Genomic DNA, 21,343 nt, shown 5'->3' on the forward strand with positions numbered 1-21,343 from the left:
ATTCATAGATTAATATAGTACAACATATTTAATATGGTAATGCAACATGCCTTATTTAAAATCTTTAAAGTTCTTATAACAAATCCAAAAAATATACAAAATATTGATGAGAATACATCCTTTCCATATAATTAGTAAAAGATAATATCATATCTCTAATAACTTAAGAATTTTCAATGCTATTTATATTGTTATTAAAATATACAAAATAGAGAACCATAAATTCACATATAATAATAATGATAAGATAAAATAAGATCAATGATATAGTGATGGTGATAATTAAACAAACAACTAAGATTTAAGTTATTTGGAATGAACTGCTAGGATGAGAGATTGGTTAGGGTTAGGGTAGCCATCAAGATTAGGGTTAGGGTAGCTACCTAAGTTGACTGCATGAGTTGAGATTAAGAGTGTGAGAGATGGAGAGATCAAGGGTGTGAGAGATCGAGAGCACAAGAGATAGAGAGATCGAGAGCATGAGAGATAAAGAGATCGAGAGCACAAGAGATTGAGAGATCGAGAGTGTAAGAGATTGAGTATTAGAGATCGAGTGTGAGAGTTGAGATTGAGAAATTGAGTGTGGGAGAGAAGAAGAGATTAACAGCAATAAAGATTTAGTACACAAGTGGGAAGCTGAGTAACAATACCATTGTAAGCAATAAAAAAAAACAACTCAAGAAATAATCCATAGGGGTTCAAATATAAAGGGAAAGAGTCCATAAATAAAAGTGCATTTCTTTTTCCAATCAGTTAAGGGTCTTGGGATACTTGGGGTTAAAAAACCTTAGGTTTGAATAGTACTAAATTAAGTGATCTCATGGAAAGTTTAAGCTCAAGAGTTTATATTTAGTATTAAAGGGGTCTTGGGTCCAACTTTATTGATTGGCTAAAAGAATCATATCACATATTCAGATTCACATCTTGCAAATTTAATTTGCCTCCAATTGGGCTCAACATAATGAGTAAGGTGTTAAAAGAGTTATGGCTCTTACTTCCATTCACAAGGGTGTGAATTTTCAAGAAAGCATGATAGATTGTAAACAACTAAAAAAATTAACTCTATAAAGGTTCAAATATAAGAGAAAGAGTTTATAAACAAGAGTGCACCTTTTTTTCAATCAATAACCTCCCAAAATGTCTAAACTTAATAATTTACTACCACCAAGGGTGAGTTTCTTCCATTTAATTGCTTCTATATTATGTTTCTTCCATGTTCTTCTAGGCTTTTTTTTCTTGCTCCTCCTTATTCTTTAGCAACTACCATGCATTTTCACCAATAACCATAATTGGCCACCTTAGGCATTTTTTCTAGCCACCTAAGGCACTTTGCAACACAAGGGACCAATGTTATTTAAATAACCTCAACCTTCCAGGCTTAGAAAATGCTTGAGGTCAAGCTCAAGCTAGCCACCTAGAGGGTGGGAAGGTTATTTAAATAACCTCAAATCCCTAAGTTGCAAAAGTGCTCAAAGTTGAGCTCAAGCTAGCCAACTTGTGCACTTTTTGTGCCTGGGGGGCCAAAATTATTTAAATACCCTTAACCATCCCGGCTATGAAAGTGTCTGATGTTGAGCTTAGGCCAGCCATCTTAGGCACTTTTTATTGTTATGTGGAGGTGAAGGTGAAATATTGGTAGAACTTGGGGATGGAGGTGGAGATTGATATGAAATATTAGGGGTCTAAATATAAATAGTAATGACTTTCCCTCTAGCCATTTTATAAAAAAAAAATTTAAAGAGCTAAAGGACACCATAAAAACTACAACAACTGTAACTTTTCTATATACTAATTTTTAGTCTTGGGAATGAGGTTTATTTAATATGCACTGACAATATTCAGATTCTTGAAATGTCAGTCTCAAAAATAGGGCTTCATAATCATAGCTTGCTTGTAAACATAAGAGCTTCTAGAATTTTATATTATCATATATATATATATGCTCTATCATTCTAATGAAAACGTACTCTACTATATATATATATATATATAGATAGATAGATATTTATGTATGTATGTATGTATGTATGTATATTCTTACATTTCTTTGCACTATAACTTTTACTTATAGATCTTTTGTTTCTATGCTTCCTATTTTCTCAAGAACTTTAGAAAAATCTTTCAAATGAAAGAATAATATATAAATATATATTGTCTTGGCCAATATAAACTAATAATGTTTAGTTGTTAAAATGTTTTTAAAACTAAGAAAACCAAAATGTGGCAATTGTAAAAGTAGTTCATAGTAAAATAATATAGCTATAAAAAAGATAGATTCTCATAAACTTTAATTTTTCTAAAGGACTCAATCTTATAGAAATATTTCACCCATGTACTTGCATGTTTTAATATTTTAAAGTTCATCAAAACTTTCATTTCTTCAATTTATATTTCTTTTTAAAATTTCTAGTTGACTGCGTTGACTTGAGTTTACTTGTGTTGAGTTAAACTCAACTCAAGTTTGGACCACCTTTGCCCTTTCCCTCTATATTAAAACCTTAATTCATTCTAATTGTGGAGATGACCTCAAACTAAACTATCATATGTCAATCTCAACATGCCTCAACCTGAAATTAAACCCTAAATATCTTAAGACCCTTAACCAATTGGAAAAATGGAGCCTTTTCCATTTATATTAAAACTCTAATGGATCAAAGTAAACTAGACCATTAGATATTAATTTCAATATGATTTCTTTAGCTAACTTTAATATATAGTGTGATTCCTTTAGTTAACTCTAAATTTCAACATATGGTATGGCCTCTTATGATACTAAATATAAACCTTTGAATCTAGATTAGTTATCCAACCCAACACTATTCAAACTAAAACTAAAAAATATCTAACCTCAAATATCCCAAAACTCTTACCTAATGGGTTTTATAAGCTTTATATTGAAACGTTAATGGATTGTCTCTCTTTGGTTATTTACACCTTAATTTTAACTAGTTTTACTTCATAGAAATATCTATTCTAGAATGATACCATGTTATTGTTTGTTTTATTATACTATAAAATATATTCTCAAAATCTTTAACTCCAAAATTGCATTCAATCTAGATTGAAGCTTTCCATCTCACCCTTTTCACATCCAATTCTTTATTCTGCCCAAAAAAAGAGTGTTATTAGTGATAAAGTAGAGTTAAGTATTAATTTTATACCTATATTTTAAATTTGTCATGGGTTTTATATTTCAAAGGAGGTCTTTCAAGCTGTTCTCTGTGAACTCTTTTTTGTTATCAGATTGTAGCAACATATCCACCACATAGTCCTTTAGTATAGACTGTTGAATAGACTTTGGAGTTGTAACACTTTTCTTCCTAGCCCCTGTAGTAACAACAACTTTCAAATTGCGAAAAGAATCACGATAGATTCCTTTCTCTATTGCGTGTTGGTGATATCCAACATGCACTACTGCTCTACCTAAACATCCATCCCGTGAAAATAATACATTTTCACATCGCAATATGCTTAATACACAGGTGTTGCCCCGCATTTGCGACATCTAAACCGTATAGCAACCTCACCATGCCTAGGGGGATTGATCGTTGAGCCTTTAAAGAAACATATATTCTTACCATGATCAGAAATGCATTTCTCAGTGATACATTGAAGCTATCCACCACAATTGTTAGGATCTTATCCCTTACACCCTAAGCCAACTGGCTAAAGGGGTGATCACTTGATTGTAGGGCCCTTTCTTTATCCTATTATCTTGACTTGGTGCCTAACAATCCTCCCCTTGTCAGGGAATGATCGTCCATAATCATACTTAGGCTACCCTCTAGTCACCATGGTTTTTCTCTTAGGGTCTACCAAACCTTGGTTCTCCCTCTAGATCCACCATATTGAATATTCCTTCAGAATATTCTTGCCCCACTTGTCAGCCACGAGAAACGAATTGGGCTCTGATACCAATGTTAAGATAATAGGATAAAGAAAGGGCCTTGCAATCAAGTGATCACCCCTTTAGCCAGTTGGCTTAGGGTGCATGGGATAGGATCCTAACATTGGTATCAGAAAACTCGTCAAGTACATCCCGTATTGCTACTTCTCCCCCACATGTGCCTTGGTCCCCCAAGTCACGAACAAACAGCAAATAACTCGAAAGTGCTTTTCCATTTCGACAAGCCCACTTCAAAAATGTAGTAGAGAGCATAACAACTGGTGGTTGAATGCCCTCGCCAAACCATACATTTTTAACGCCACTATACTCTAGCGAGATATGCTTAATACTCCACTTTATCGCTGGATCCACCTTCACCAACCATGACATCCCAAGAATGAGATCTACACGATGGATATCCGCGAAATAAAAAGTCTCCACAAGTGTGGTTTTGCCAACCAACACTTCCAGCCCCTCAACACAAGCATCGAAATGCTGAGTAGAGGTAACTGCACCTTCCATTGTGTATGGAAGAACTCCGTGTGTGACCAGGCCATGCTCCGCAACAAACTTTGCCGAAACAAAGTTGTCATCACTCCCACTATCTAGTAAAATCCACATTGGATCACCACAGTACACGTCCTCCAGCATTCAAGCTGATTCACCCATATCTTCGAGCTCCATCTTGTTCCACACACAGTTGAGTTGACGAGCAACGATTGAAAGTCTCTTCCTCCAACCGGAATGGTCGTTTTCATCATCCTCATGCTGCAAAGTTTGCAACTTTTTAGTATCTAGCTTACTGTGAGTAGAAGATTGGCCATTCTTCTTGTCTTGCTGCTTTTTCTTCAACTACGGATAATCAGCCTTATAGTGTTCAAGTTGGCCACAATAATGACAACCCTGTTTATAATTCTTCACAAAGAACTTCTGCTTCTTGGACCCCTTTGCATCCAAAGTAATCACCACCGACTTCAACTTGTGATATTTGTTCCCATCCTTGTGTCCACGGCGATTATCACGATGATTCTCGACAGAAAGACTCCATGAACACTTGTGAGACTTTGAAGAGTGAGGTAGGTAGAATATACCTGTATACTCTAGGATATTCTACCATTGAATAGTTGTTATTCATTTCTTGTATTTATAATTTATAAACATGTTTATAATTTATAAACTTACCTAAACACTTCCTAGAATTTTCTAAATTATTGATATGTAATAAGATTAATCTTGTGTTTATAAATTATAAATATTTTTATAATTATAAAGTTCCAATTAATTGATTGGATTAATAATAATAAACACTACTATTAAGCACACCTAACAAATCATTACTTCAGCAAGTTTTTAGAGATGGTAGTGGATATACCTAGAATATCTTTGGATATTTAGGGACATTTTAACATCTAACAGTTGATTTACAATTTATAAATATGTTTATTTTTTTAGCACTTCCTAGTATATTCTAGTTGTGTTAATAATTGATCAATTGGATTAATATATAATACTAACACTACTATTAAGCAAACCAAACAATGAAATGAACAGAATTTTTTTATTATATAATCAAATACTTCAAGTCGCCTACTCTCCTGAAGTCTTGTCATCCATGCACTAGAAATCTCAAAACCAAAAATCAATGAAGACAACACTTTAATACCACAATGCGCCTATGCACCAATGCTCCAACTTGGCACTCTCCTATCACAAGAGCGACTGTGTCAGTGCTCGTTGCATAGGTACATTCCTTAAGGTCTTGTTCAGTAGCCTCAAGCAAGTTGCTTCCTCCATGGAGGTATGAGCAATACATCAAGCTCTCCAAAGCCTTTGGATCTGCAGTTCCAAGACTACCAAAGTCATGGTGTCTTTGCCAAGTGTATAGGGTTCGAAGCACTGGTTCCGTCACATCCTTGCACAGTACTATTGTTGCCTTTGCCAAGTGATGCTCCACATAGTGTCTCATAGCGCCTACATGACCAGTTTACCAGGAAGGTTTAAGAGAGAACTTCCAAATTATGGGACTTGATCGACCTGGAAAATCAGCACTATAGTAATCTGGCACCATGTAGTCGTAGCTGTCCTCCCAAAAGTTTTCAACGTTGCTCCAGATGTCACTACACTTCCAGGATCGCAACTCCTGCAACATAAGGTTAAGAGGACATCGAAGAAAAAAAGAGAATGTATTGCACAACCTCCACAAAATGTCTAACCACATGACTTGCGCCGCCATCCTCGCTAGATTCATCCTCGCCAAGGAGTGGCCTCAAAAGGTGGTATCTTCCTGCAGCTGCATGGCAGCGCATTTGCTCCAGGATCTCCATGTTTATATAGCTCGAGTTACTGCAGTCTATGTCTTCCATGCTCACCACAGCCACAAAGTTGCAAAGCTCTTGTCTCACTTGAGATTTCGGAGGCGCTCGGGGACACTCCGCATCCATATCTTGTATCGGTCCCGAGCTTGTTCGAGCGCTAAAAACCCATGGCTGCTCATGATCAAAGTTGATCGCACCTCCTGCAGGAGCGACAGGTTCTTGCATGGCGGCCATCCCATCAGGGTGTAGTCCTTGCTGATCTGATCGACCATGAGCTTGTGCTTGAACTGGCCGCCGCAGCAGCGCAGCCACGAGTGGAAGAGCCGAGCCATGATCACCGTTGTTTCACTGCACTCGAGCTCCAAAACCGACGAGTGGACCTCCATTTTGGTGACGAGCTCATTGAAGCCTCTGCTCGCGATCGTCACTAAGGGACGGCCAACTTGAAAATCACCATCTGCAGCCTTTACGTCTTGCATCCAAACGAGCTCTATTTTGTTAGTGAAAGCTGAAAGAAACAATGGAGCTAGCAATAACTTGAATGAGCTTCTGGATGAGTGATGCTGGCAGGCTTGGTATATCCTGAATGGCAGCGCTTGATGTATCGTCCCCATCCGAAACCAAAGCCAGCTCTCCAGCTGCTCCAGACCGGCCGAGGAGAGTGGCTTCATGACATTCTGCTTGTTCGAGTTGAGAGCAAACACTATTGCCAGGTCCACTGGCAGCTCCTCCGCAAGCTGTGGCGGCATGGGCAGCTTCATCGGCCCCTGTCGATCCGCATCGCTGATGCTGGTATGACGGAGGATGTACTTGAGCACCTCCACGGCTTGATTGAAAGCGCTCAGGCTTCGCCAAGAGCCACGTATAGAAAAGCTGGCAGAGAGGCTCCGTCACTCGAACACATCGTCGCGAGAGACCTCGACGAGCTCGTGTTGCGAGCTCACAGGATCGTGAAGCTTCAACTGGCGATGCATCTCACAAAGTCCTGGATCACGTTCAAGCGTCGAGAAATGGAGAGAGCTGGCACTAGAACTTACGTAAATCGATTGCCTCTCGGTCGACGACGATAGTCCCGCTCTCATTCTGCCTCTTGAGGCCCTACAATCTGGTTTAGATCGAAGAAAGAAAGAGATCTTCCAGCTTACATATCGGAATTCGCCCAGCCAGCTATCGAGCATTGGCCTGTTCCAAAGGAAAGAATCCAGTTGATCCCACCCGACTGCCATAGGAGCATCCTCGACCTCGGAGTAGCGGCAAAGATCCAGCGCCAGAGCAACGAAAGAAGCGCCGAAGAACTCAAAGTGCTCGGTGGACACTGATTCCCAAACATCGTAACGCGCCTTGTCGAGAGTGATGCGAGCCCCGGCCGATGATGTGGAGAGCGCGAAGTGGCGGAGCTCGTCCAAGAGGCTTGGATACAGCGGCGCGATCCAGAGAGCATGGACATCCTCCTGGAATATCTTGCCGCCATAGCCGCGCAACCACGAGAAGAAGAGGCGAATGAGATTGACTTCGATCCAGAAGAGCTTGCGCCTCTCGCGCTCGCGCATCAGCACCAATCCCCCGTCCTCCATCGTCCGCGCTAGAGCGAGAGAGAAATTCGTCCTAATAACGCCGTTCGATGGTATCGAACGGTGGAGGTAGCACAAGCACAAACCGTTGGATTCCATCGGACGGTAGAAAGTGGTGTTTCAAATGGAGCCGTTGGATGGTATCCGACGGTGGGCAGCGGATGTCAAACACAAACCGTTGGATTCCATCCGACGGTGCTCCTTGCTCAAAGAATCCGCGGGAGAAATATTCATCGCACAAGACCTAGCTTGGCAGCGATGGAGCAATGCCTGTGATGGCGATAAACTCTTCCGCGGTGAGCGAGCAAGATTTCTATCTCTCTTGCGCGAAATCTTTTCTTTCTTGCTTTTTCTATTGTTTTCGATCGAGATCGTTCCAAGCGGAGACGACGAATTACGCGATCGCGATGCCGGCGCCTGTATCTCCAGTCGAGCCGCTCGTTCGCTCCTTAATCCACTCGGCGTTCGTGATGCAGTCCATCGCATGCTCCGCCATAGCCGCTGGCAGATTGCGCAACCGGACAAGATCCTCTTCAAACCCTCGCTCATGGAAATATTTCGGAGCACCCACGCGCCTATGGCCGATTCGTAGCGCATTGCCAGTCGGAATCCATCGCGAGATCAGTGCTCACGCGGAGAGGTATGGTATGCTTCTGGAATTCTTTGATCCTTCTCCCTCAATTCTTTTTCTCTAGCACAGCCACCGTGGATAACATACTGCCGGACAGGCAAGATGGGCCATTCACGTATCTCTTCCTTGGATCAAACAGGGATGAGAGCATGCGTTACATCAGGGATGGGATCGATCGCAAGGCCTTGCTCGCCAGCTTCTTCAGCACTGATCCAGAGCAATGCAAGTCCAGTGCTGGATGTGGGCTGGAGAAAAGAAAGTACGAGGTCGACTTGGTTCTTACCACTGCATGGCTTGTTAAGGTGAACAAATTTCCATTTGTTTGCTTTGTCGATCGATCGATCGATACCTTCTTCCAGGAGTTGCGACCGTCCACTTTAAGTCTCCTCTTCCGGACTTGTGATAGAGCACGACAATCTCGACACTTTTGCAAGAACTGCTGGAAAGGAAGAGCTCCATAGCGGTCCTGACCAAATGGCTTGCTTGAGCATCGTCTTCTTACCTTCTCTCGTATAAGCTTGCCATCATCTGGTAAGCTGTGTCGCCGGCTTTGTCCATTTTCAACAACGCATCGAATGCCAGCCTTCCCAGAGCAACGTTTCCAGACTTGGAGCAGGCACTTAAAACTCCCATCCATGCTACAGCACTCACTTCTCCTTCACGAGGCATGGACTCGGCCATGGCCACAGCGTCGTCCAGTTCATCAGCTCTGCAAAGTATATCGACCATGCAAATGCAATGATCGCGACCAGGATTCACACCATACCTTATGCGCATCTCGCCGAAATACTTTTTGCTTCGCTCGACCAGCCCGGCATGGCTGCATGCCGTGAGGAGAGCCACAAAGGTGGCCTCGTCCGCTCAAAGTCGGGGCTCTGGCAGGAACTGTAGACGACGAGACAGTTGTCCTCGTCCGGAACGACCAACGCAGTCTGTGGTTCCATGTAGAAATAGTACTGCGACCCTGTGCGCACCTGGAAGTTCCACTCGTGATCAAAACGTGCTTGCAAAAGAAAAATTGCTCCGTTTTACCTCAGCGTTTTCGATCTTAAGACTGGCCTTGGCCATCTCTTCGGCAACATTACCGTGTTTGTCCTTCATCACATCCTTGCAAAACTGTGGGATCTCGTGGAGTTCCCCTCTGGCAACCGCTTCTTCCATGGTTAGCACGGGAGAGCCGACAGACTCCGTGTCGTAATCAATCACAACTTTGCCGGCGGCGGCCTTGGCGTTTCTCAGCGTGTCCGCAATCTGGACGAGAACAGGTTTAAAATCAATGGATTCGTCCGTAGCTTACCATAAGTCCGACGGCATGGCCCACGCACTCGACTTTGTCCTCGGCGAAGAGCTTTTCTTGAGAGAGATCGGAGACGAGGCTCATATTCTGTCCGCCAGAAGGAATGTCATCAACTCCAACGAAGGACACCGCGCCAGGCGAAGCCAGTGCATTCTCCAGCCGGATTCCGTTTACCTTGGCCAATGCTTTCGTACTGTAAACATAGACTGCGTGCACGCAGTCCCTCGGAGCTGGAATATCATCCACGTAAATAGCTTCACCGGAAGAGAAGTTTTAAGAACGAAAACTAAAACCAAAACAGAACAGCTTACCTGAAGCTTGAAGCTCTCCCATAACCTTGGACATTGGCTGTCCGACAGCTCCCTGGAGATGTTCTTGCAATGTCTGTCTCCCAGACATGATCTTTCTTGACGACCTCGGGATGCTTCCATTCTGGGCCTGTGTAATATACGGGAGCTCAGGTACAATGCTGCTGCTTGGAGCGGCTAGAGAGCTTAAGAACTTGAAGAGGAAGCTCGCAACAAGCGAAGACCTGTAGTCGGCCTTCGAGGTCCCCTTCTTCGGCACTGCACTGGAACTCCAGCTGGGGGTGTGGAGCCGGGCACTCGAGGTCTGACCTCGGCTGCCCATGGTGTTTTAGTGGCCGCGTCAACACGGATGTTAGGCGTTGTGGACGTTGATGACGAGTTCTCAAATAGAAACCTTCGCGAGCTGGATGGCCTCCAACATAACTCCACTGTCCACCACCTTCCCTTCGAGAAACCTCTCAACTTCAGTAGCACGCTGACAAGTAGGCTCTCCTCCAAAAGCACCGAACGCGAGCCTCGACTCGCAAACTCGTCCGTCACCCGAGAGATTGACGAGAAACGCCGCATTCACGTAAGCCACGGCGTTTCCGAGAGGCCGAGGTGATGCCCTGTATGAGTCAAACCTGACGTTGTCCTGCTTGCTGTAGGATGGGATGCAGATCGACTTTAAAATGCTTTTCCCGTCCCATGTAGCTGCCACAAAGTCCTCCACAGACTGCCGTGATTCTCCAAACTTCTGCGTCACCACCTTGACCGAAGCGCCGGCTCCAACCAGCAAAGTCGCAATGTCGGAGTCGAAGCCGAGCTTTTGTGCCAGGATCAGATTTCCTCCCACACTCCCCGCGTTTCTTACGTGCAAAGTTGCCACTTTTCTCATGTGCTCGGCCAACTTGAGATAAACTCCGCTCGAATCACTGCGGCCAAATGCTTCGAGGAGAGCTATAAGCTTGGATATCTTCACGGCAGCACCGACTTCAATCCCATCCTTGGTAGCTTTCTCCTCCAGGACCTCTGGAACGGCACCGATCTCTATGAAAACTTCCGGACTGGACTGGAGATCGTCCTTGTAAATCCCTGTGCTGGTGTTTCCAGCTACGAGCCTGGCCGTGTCTTGATACCTCTCGAGCATCGTGAAAACTTCCTCCAAACCACCCGGTCGAATCCATTTCTTCGTAGAACCCAGAGCAACGAGAGAGTGATCCTGATGATCCAGAAAGTCGGGGAACCGAGAACCTTCCAGTCCTGGATTGTAGCCCAGCGAACAGAGAGCTGGCCTATTTCTTCTTTCCTGTCCACGCGTCCGGTGGGTCACGTCATAAGAGCTTGTGTTAAATCAAACCACGTCGTCGTCGTGGAATGGTGGTTTTTTAAAACGCATCTCCCACCCACTTATAGGATCATCAGAGGAAAGGCAAGCAAGCACAACCCCAGCAATGATGCCTCAGGGCATCTGCAGCTTATTGATACCTTGTGTTCCACCACCTTTTCTATGCTAAACGAATCTGCTTTACAAATGCACGGAAAACTGTTTCATGTTGTTTACGACCTTCCACATTCTACATACTCAATTCCCCCAGATCCCCTGGAATCTGTGTCCCCACCCTTCTGAAATTTATAGACAATTGTTAAATAAACAGTGTTATTAATTGAAACAAACCAGTAGTATTATGATGTTGCACATGGAAAGAGTGGCTTTGTAGAATTAAATTCCTTGTTACTCTTAGTGATGAGCATATGCTAGACATCCAAAGTGCAAATGCAAAACCTTCAACTATGTATAAAAATAAACTAGTAAAAAGTAAAAAGATTTAAGATTATAAACATTTAAATGTTTATAAACATTATAAAATGAATTAACCCAAAACTTAATATGCTAAGAATATTTAAAACTCTCAACAAGGCAAACCAAAAAATAATATTAATACTTATTAGATTCTTTGCATTGTGAGTGTATGGAATATGGAAAAGGAATATAGAAAATGTGCATATCAGTTAGCCCAAAAACCCTAGTTTATATATAAGAGCAAGTGGTCTAGATTGAAATTAATCTAATGGCTACCAAAATCCTATTACACTAATATTAGCATATGGCATTATAGCTGTGGAATATTAAGAGGAGGCATTAGCAGATCTATAGGTGGCATTAATTATTCTTGATCCTTTTGTATGAAGCATTTCAATTACTGCACATGCACAATCGTTGTTGGATGTCATGCCAAACTTTATAAACTTGTGGTTCAACTTGCCACAACACCTAATACGGTCCTTTCCACTGAGGAAGGAGCCCCTTAGATAAACTACAAACCATAAGATGGGGAAATCAGACTAACACAAAGTCATCCACTTTGTACTCTGTAGGTGGATGATGTTGGGAGTTGTAACACTGTTGTTTTCTTGCTTGTACGTGGTCTAGATGTTTGGCAAACTCTACTTGGACAAGTGGAACAATGCTCCTCAAATACTAATCCCACGACCTACCATCGGTAGCTCATGGCAATCATGAAAGTAAACTTAGCTTTATTGGTAATATTGGATTATGACCTACAAGAGTTTATATAGTGAAGCACCAATAGAACTTTGCACCTTTGTGATATATGCATACCAAAGAGATGGCAAATAACTATCTTAATTCGAATGCTAAAAGTTCACATACTTTGTGATTATCCCTTTGAATGTCCGAACAAGCTGTTCCACCAAACTGTCTAACTGTGGATGATAAGCACTGGTGAAAGTGTGGCATATCCTCAACTGAGATATCAAAACATAAAATGCCTCAACCATAAATGTGGGACCATTATCCGAAAGAATCCACTCCAGACAAGAATGCTAGAACACCACTTGATTATGGAGGAAGTATCCAATAGCAGTTGCAAAGGCATTAGCAACTTCCACCTAACGAATCAAGTAGTCAGAAGTAATAATAATATACTCATTGCCAATAGTTGATCATGGAAAAGGTCCCATAAGATTAGATGCTACCAACTCAAATGAAAAAGAAATTATAATTGACTCCAACCATCCTTCTGCAGCATAAAGGAGAGTATTATAAGCTTGGCACCAAAAACAATTATGCACATATCAAATAACTTCAGCCAATATAAAGACTTTTGTAGCTTTTCAGTCACACGATGATGTCCCATATGCTTGCTTAGAACAAGAGAATCATGGTAAGCATGAAGAACCCATGGAATAAAGATTGAAGGCACCACCATGTAAGCCACAAATTTTTCCTTTCCAATTTGCCAGCTTACCTCGTCTATCTGACCAACACTGCCTTGGCTTATGCTAAGTTCCCTCGCCAAGGTTATCGCATATTGTACCAGCTCCTACTTGGTCCTACTTGGTTTCAGCTACTCACTGCACGAGCAACGGAGAGTTAGCCTTCCATCCACGGATTCCCAAATCTCTCCCAATCCCCCTCCCCGGGTTAGACTGGACTTAAGGTTCGGCTACACTCCCCGCAGGCACAAGCAGCCAAGCACACCAAGCCTCCAGGTTCCTAACACCCCTTGGTACCACAAGACTTGATCATGGGACCTTCTAAATCCCAAGCCTTGGGTGCAACACTTGCTTCGGGACATCAGGGCGAAACACCGTGGCCTAACGGCCTAGTATGGGTACCTCTACCCCCCCCACTTCCATCCTGAAGGGAAGGCCCAAGCTCCTAGGAAGGGCGAGGACCAATGAGCCACAAGGTACTCAAGTGGGGCACCACTTCACATGAGCCGGGAGCACCGCAGTCGGTTTCCCTTTCGGGAGCGGGAGCTGCTCTTGAGCACTTCCCTGGGTGGCCCCTCCGGCACCACCCAAGCCCATACTCACTCCCACCCAAGGTCCCTCGGCCCTAGTCTCAACCTCAAGTCAGTTTAGAAGCACCACTGGAGAGTTCCTTCAAGACTGGTTCCTAGACCTCACTATCCCTACTATACTTTTGGAACCCCCTACAGCCCTCCCCCCCCCCCCTGGGAGACGCACGCTTTGGGCTTTCACCCCTTGACCCGTATTAGTATTTGGACTTAGTCTCAAATTCGATCTCGGACTTGATCTCGGACCTGACTTCAGATTCGGTCTCGGAATCGATCTCGAACTCGATCTCGGACTCGATCTCGGACTCGACTTCGGACTCGACCTCGGACTTGGTCTCGGACCCGATTTGGATCTCGGACTCCATCTCGAACTCGGTCTCGAACTCGGTCTCGATCTCGATCTCCGATTCGGCCTCGGCTCGATCCCAGACTCTATCTCAAACTCGGTCTCAGAGTCGGTCTTGGACTTGATCTTCGACTCGGTCTCATCTGATGAACTCTTTGTCGTTTCGGTCATGCTTTTGGGGATCCTTTAGCCTACGACATCTCGGGGAGTCGGTTCCTTACAACTCCACCACCCATAGAAGAAGTTCAATGCCCACATCGAACGTCTCCTTTTATCCTACAACTTGTTGACCATGTCTCCGGGGGCATCCCCCCACTTAGCAGTGTGCCTAAGTTAGCCTCCCCGGCCAAGAGCCCATGACAACGGAATATAGGTGTCTCTATACCCCTCACCTCACCACGCCCTAATATGGGGTCGGGACTTGAACTTAGCCTTGCTTTACTAGGGGGTTGGGACTCAAACCCAACCTTTGTAGAATACGTCTACGGATTCGACATCCCCACGGGGAGTCAGGCGTAGTGCCCTACACCTGGTCGACCTAGCAAACCCATGCTAATTAGCTTACCTTCGGCACGCCTTTGGGTCCCAACATATGCCACTTGCTCAACTTTGCAAATTGATATTTTAATTGAACTTTGCATAAGTACATAGAGTTCTGCCTTGCAGAAATTCCTCCATTAGATCTCGCACGTTCGCTAGGTTCTCCTTTGGTTCCCATGTTGCCTCGCAGTGTGGAAATCCTTTCCACTTCACATAGAACTCTCTCACCTCGCGTCCTTGTCGCTTGCTCTTGCGCGCATTGAGGATGTCTTCAACTTCGTATTCCTCTTCCCCTTGGATAACCTCAGGTAAAGGTCTCACTTGGTCCTTGCGAAGCGGATCCTCAAAGTACGGCTTGAGTAAGTTCACGTGGAACACCGGGTGCATCTTCCCCATCTCTCAAGGAAGTCGGAGACGGTAAGCCACTTTACCGATTCGTGCCTCAATCTCGTAAGGCCCCGCAAACCTGCTTAAGGAACTCAAGATCACTTCATTTATAGGAATACATGCATTTTTACCTTTGGGTCAACTTTCGGCTGATCCCACTTGGTAGCCTGAGGTTCTTGGTGTTCAGCCACACCTTCTCCCCAGCTTGGAACTCTACATCCCGACGCTTCTGGTTCGCGTACTTGGTTTGCCTTTGTTGAGCTCGTTCCAAGGAATCCCTCACTAGATTCCAGATGTTGAGTCTTTCCACCGTGAATGCCTCCACTGCGGGTAACTCTCCATGATACTCGGCCTCGCCGAGTTCCACAGGACCTTCAATAGCTTGCCCATTGATGACTTCCCATGGACTCACCCCGATACTCGAATGTCGTGAGTTGTTATAACACATTTCCGCGAGTCCCAAATGACTTACCCAATCGGTCTGGTCTCCCAAGACATAGCATCGCAAATAATCCTCCAGCTGCCTATTCACCCTTTCTGTTTGTCCGTCTGTCAAGAAGTGTTAGTGCCATCCAGCTTGACTTAATACCCCATACCTGTCTGTGGGTGGTAGGTTGTGCTGAATTTCAACTTGGTGCGATATTATTCTAGGAGAGTTCTCCAGAACCTACTAGTGAAGATCTTATCTCGATCTGAGATAATCTCTTCTGGCCTTCCCTGTACTCGAACCACTTGTTTGAAGAACAGCTTTGCCACACCTTCCGCATCCACTTCCGTTGTGGTGGGTATGAAATGTGCCATCTTCGAAAATCGGTCCACCACCACGAATATCGCATCAAACCCCTCGCTTGGGGGAAGTCCCATGATGAAGTCCTTCGTAAGACATTTCCACGGACAATCTAGAATTGGGATGCTTTGCAACAAGCCCTCACTAGCCTTAGTCACGGCTTTGACCTGCTGACATGTTGGACATGTCTTTACATAGTCTTGGACGTCCTTAGCCATATCTGACCAGTGATACTTCCTCTTGAGTAAGCCCATTGTTTTGGGCACTCTGCCGTGTCCCGCAAGAGGTCCATCATGACACTCTTCTAAGGCTACCTTCTTTAGTTCCCCTTCTAGGACATACACCCTCGTTTGCTTGTAATAGATGAGTCCGTTGCGTTCCGCATAGCCCGTTTTCTCTTCCGTTGGCAGCTCACTTCTCTGGTGAGCTTCCCGTGCCTCTAGATTCCTTAGCAACACTTCTTGTGCTAGACCATCGTTCTCATATGCTGTCCGCACATCGTCCCAAAAGGTTGCTGTCGCACTGGATATCGCCAACTTCAAGCTCACTTTTCAACTTAGCGCATCTGCCATGATGTTGCTCTTCCCAGGCTTGTACAGGATTTTGCAATCAAACTCGGCCAAGGCATTGGCCCACCAACCCTGTTTCCCTCTCAGGTCAGGCTGTGACAAGAAGTGTTTCGTTGCCACATTGTCCGTGTAAACCTTGAAGTGTCTCCCAAGGTATGTCGCCACTCCTTGAGCACCTTGACCACCGCAAACAGTTCCTTCTCGTGGGCAGGCCACTTCCTTTGAGCCTTGTCCAACTTCTTTGAGAAGAACGCTATTGGATGGTTGTCTTGCTTCAAAACTGCACCCAACGCAAAGTGCGAAGCATCTGTTTCTACCTCAAAGTCCTTACCAAAGTCTGGTAATGCCAACACGGGAGCCTTCCTCAACTTTCTTTTGAGGTGGACGAATGCCGCCTCGCATTCCGCTGTCCATACCATCTTCCCTTTTCCTGTTTGGTCCGTTAAGGGCAGGGCTACTCTCGAATAGTGTCTGATAAACTTTCGGTAGTAGTTGCATAGCCCCAAGAATGCCCTCAAATCATGTACATTCGATGGTCGCTCCCATTCCTGGATCGTTTGGACCTTCTCTGAGTCCACCTTGAGCCCGTCCTGGCCCACCATATGCCCGAGAAACTTTACCTTTTGTTGAGCAAAGTCACATTTGCTCTCTTTAGCATACAGTTTGTGTTCCCTTAGTTTCTCAAACACCTTCGCCAAGTGTTCAGCATGCTCCTCTAGTGTCTCGCTATAGATCAGGATGTCGTCGATATAGACGACCACAAAGTGATCTAGATAGGGTACAAAGATGTGGTTCATCAGCGCCGAAAATGTTGCCAGCGCATTACATAGCCCGAAGGGCATCACTAGAAACTCAAAGCTCCCATACCTCGTGTTGTCTTCTCGACATCTTCCTCGGCTACCCTGATCTGGTAGTATCCTGACCTTAGGTCAATCCTCGAGAAGTATTTTGCCTTTCCTAACCTATCGAATAGGTCCTCAATCCTTGGCAAAGGGTACTTGTTCTTCTTTGTATACTTGTTGAGCAACCGGTAGTCTATGCACATGCGCATAGATCCATCTTTCTTTTTCACAAATAACACCGGCACCCCATACGGTGACTTGCTCAACCTAACATACCCTTTGTCCACCAACTCCTCTAGTTGGCACTTGAGCTCCTTGAGTTTTTTTTCATTCAAACGATAGGGGGGACGAACCACTGCCTCAGCACCCTCGACCAGCTCAATCTTATGTTCTATCGGTCGTGCGGGGGGCAACCCCGCCGGTAGCTCCTCCGGCATGGTATCTTGGAATTGGTCCAACACCCGCTGAATCACTAAAGGTACTTCTTCTGTTCCTGTCTTTTTGTCACTCTTCACCGAGAGTAAGCACAAAAATGCTGCCTTAGTTCCTTTAGTGAGTTGTCCTGTCGTGGACACCAGGTTTAAGCAGGAATCTTTGGCCTTTCTTTGCCCTACCTTTAGATCCTGGGCCTCCACCCTAGATCTTCTTCCTTGGGCATTTGCCAGTACCACAAGGTTTTTAGCTTGTCCATGCAGGGCTACCACGAACCGATTGAACCAATCCATTCCGAAGATCACGTCAAATCCCACCATGTCCAACACGGTGAAATCTATGTCCACCTTCCAAGTCCCCACTTCGACTCTTGCTTGTCGAAGTACCTCATCGGTGCTTTGGCTACATTGAACAAACTCTATAGTCCTTGGTTCGCCTAGCCGCTGCACTGTTAGTCCAGCTTGCCGAACTATGTCTGCAGCCACAAAATTATCCGAAGCACCCGTATCAATAAGGATCTTAACAAAGCTACCTCCGAGCTTCCCTCGGAGGGCTAGTAGATGTCACGAATGACTCTCTACCAAAGTTGCTTGTGTAATGAGTAACTTTGAGTTAGGGATTGGATCACATACCTCAGTTTGGACTTCACCCGACTTGATGGCCATATTGGCTCTGGCCTTCTTCGGGTAGGGACATTCCCTCGAAAAGTGTCCCGCTTCACCACAGTTGTAGCATACGTTGTTTCCCACACTGCTATACGACTTGACCTTCTTATCTGTGGGTTTGTCTCTTTTTGCTTGACTCCCCCACATACTCGCTCGCTGGCCACCGGATTTGCCTTTCCGAAACCCCGAGAACTCATTCTTAGAGAAACTCTTCTTGAATTTCCCTTGGCTATACGTTCCCCTTGGTTTGGCCCCTTTGCTAAACATAGACCCCGACCCCATTGTGTTTCCCTTTCGCAGGTTATCGTTGAAATGCACCTTGATGGCCGCATCCAATGCTTCCTTGTAGTTGGTCGGGTTCCACCGCATCACCTCACCGCGAGCCCAGGTTTGCAAACCTGATATGAAGGCATGGAACGCGTCCATATCCCCCATATCCGTGACAAGTATCCTCTTTGCCATAAACCCATTCATATACTCCTGAATGGTCCCAGTCTACTTCAGCCTACTCAGCTTGTCTCTTAGATGCAGAGTAGCATTCGGAGGAATGTAAGTCGCGCGGATCCTCGCCTTCATCATTTCCCAAGTGGCCATTGGTCCTTCGTTAGCCTCTGTCGTTCTCCACCAAGACTTGGCATTATCTGCCAAGTATGGTTTTGCATATGGGACCTTTTCCGAGCTTGGTAACCGCAACGCTCGGAAGTAGTCCTCCATATCATAAAACCAATCTTCCACCACCTTATAGTCATTCACTCCCTTGAAGACTAGTGGGGGCTTTGGTTTGTACTTGGGAACTACCTGAGAGACTGATTTCACTTCGGTCTGTTCGACCTTGTTTGGTTCTGCCTCAGTCCCTACCGAAGGGTCCGCACCCTCTGCGCTGCCAACATCCGCAGTCTTTCGCTTTTTCTTCCGCTTCTCATCACGCTTTAACTTGCGTACGAGAGTCTCTAGCAGGGCATTGGTTTATGCCAATTGTTCTTCTAGAACGTCCAATCGAGCCTTGGATGACCGAACCTCCCCACCGGACTCCTGTTTGGAAGTTGCCTCACTGGAGTCCTCCTCATGCAAGGATTCCTCATCCATAGCCTCTTGTTCGACCGGAGGCTCTAGCTTTGGAGGAGGTTCTGTCTCCGCCTTGGTTTGTTTCCGCTCTACCTTTCCCATCTCCCAGCAATCCGCCTCTATCCTTCGCTAGAACTGAGGAAAAGGCTCCGATACCAAATTGTAAGCCACAAATTTTTCCTTTCCAATTTGCCAGCTTACCTCGTCTATCCGACCAACACTGCCTTGGCTTGTGCTAAGTTCCCTCGCCAAGGTTCTCGCCTATTGTACCAGCTCCTACTTGGTCCTACTTGGTTTCAGCTACTCACTGCACGAGCAACGGAGAGTTAGCCTTCCATCCACGGATTCCCAAATCTCTCCCAATTCCCCCCCCCCCGGGTTAGACTGGACTTAAGGTTCGGCTACACTCCCCGCAGGCACAAGCAGCCAAGCACACCAAGCCTCCAGGTTCCTAACACCCCTTGGTACCACAAGACTTGATCATGGGACCCTCTAAATCCCAAGCCTTGGATGCAACACTTGCTTCGGGACATTGAGGCAAAACACCGTGGCCTAACGGCCCGGTATGGGTACCTTTACCCCCCCACTTCCATCCCGAAGGGAAGGCCCAAGCCCCTAGGAAGGGCAAGGACCAATGAGCCATAAGGTACTCAAGTGGGGCACCACTTCACATGAGCCGGGAGCACCGCAGTCAGTTTCCCTTTCGGGAGCGGGAGCTGCTCTTGAGCACTTCCCTGGGTGGCCCCTCCGGCACCACCCAAGCCCATGCTCACTCCCACCCAAGGCCCCTCGGCCCCAGTCTCAACCTCAAGTCAGTTTGGAAGCACCACTAGAGAGTTCCTTCAAGACTGGTTCTTGAACCTCACTATCCCTACTATACTTTTGGAAATCCCTGCAGCCTCCCCCCCCCCCCCTGGGAGATGCATGCTTTGGGCTTTCACCCCTTGACTCGTATTAGTATTTGGACTTAGTCTCAGATTTGATCTCGGACTCGATCTCGGACCCGACTTCGGATTCGGTCTCGGACTCGATCTCGGACTCAATCTCAGACCCGATCTCATACTCAACTTCAGACTCGACCTCGGACTCGGTCTCGAACCCGATTTGGACCTCGGACTTCGTCTCGAACTCGGTCTCAAACTCGGTCTCCGATTCGGCCTCGGCTCGATCCCGGACTCTATCTCGAACTCGGTCTCAGAGTCGGTCTTGGACTCGATCTTCGACTCGGTCCCATCCGATGAACTCTTTGTCATTTCGGTCACGCTTTCGGGGATCCTTTAGCCTACGACATTTCGGGGAATCGGTTCCTTACACACCAGCCATAAATGATCATTAGGATTCATCCCCACAAAATAAAGAAGGTCATCTTCAAGAAGATATGGAGAATGTAAATGTTAGAATGGCAAGTCATTAGCAAGTGATGCAGGATTCTCAAACTTTTCTTAAAGCCTTTAAATCCATTGCTCAATCTTTTGGGCCTCTTGAACCTCATCAAGAGAAGGTAGATCTTGCACTACACCTTGTGGACATTGAACGTCAAGTACAACAACCACTAACAGCACATAAATTTCATCTAGAAAATCCACAGATGTAGAATAATAGGCTCGTCTGAAGCATGAGAAGCGAGCAAAAAAGGAAAAAGAGCTTAAGAAAGGGCATTAGTATTAGTCATAAAACTCCCTGGGCGATGAACAATATCAAAATCATATATCTAAAGCTTCAAAACTCACTAAGCAGTATGACCAACTAAATTCTTCTGCTTCAATAATGAAGTAATAGCAGTATAATCACCTTTTAAAAACGTTCAAGAATCATGTATAAAGTTTTTTGAAACCCCAGACTATTACTAAACACTCCTTCTCTGTCGTGGAGTAATTCACCTTTGCTAGTTGTAAT

General features: G+C 45.1%; 1 protein-coding gene across 1 annotated transcript; it reads right to left on the reverse strand.

The window, feature by feature from the left end:
* Nucleotides 1–8,901: 8,901 nt before the first annotated feature.
* LOC9634802 (indole-3-acetaldehyde oxidase) lies at nt 8,902–19,549 on the reverse strand. Its single transcript, XM_024684453.1, has 7 exons — nt 19,484–19,549; nt 10,403–11,296; nt 10,012–10,138; nt 9,701–9,930; nt 9,463–9,654; nt 9,232–9,377; nt 8,902–9,112 (listed from the first exon to the last, which is right to left on the reverse strand). The coding sequence occupies exons 1-7, from the start codon at nt 19,547–19,549 to the stop codon at nt 8,902–8,904; spliced, it is 1,866 nt and encodes a 621-aa protein (XP_024540221.1).
* Between the last annotated feature and the right edge of the window lie 1,794 nt (nt 19,550–21,343).

This window comes from Selaginella moellendorffii, unplaced genomic scaffold (assembly GCF_000143415.4).
Source record: "Selaginella moellendorffii unplaced genomic scaffold, v1.0 SELMOscaffold_41, whole genome shotgun sequence".
Lineage (NCBI taxonomy): Eukaryota > Viridiplantae > Streptophyta > Lycopodiopsida > Selaginellales > Selaginellaceae > Selaginella > Selaginella moellendorffii.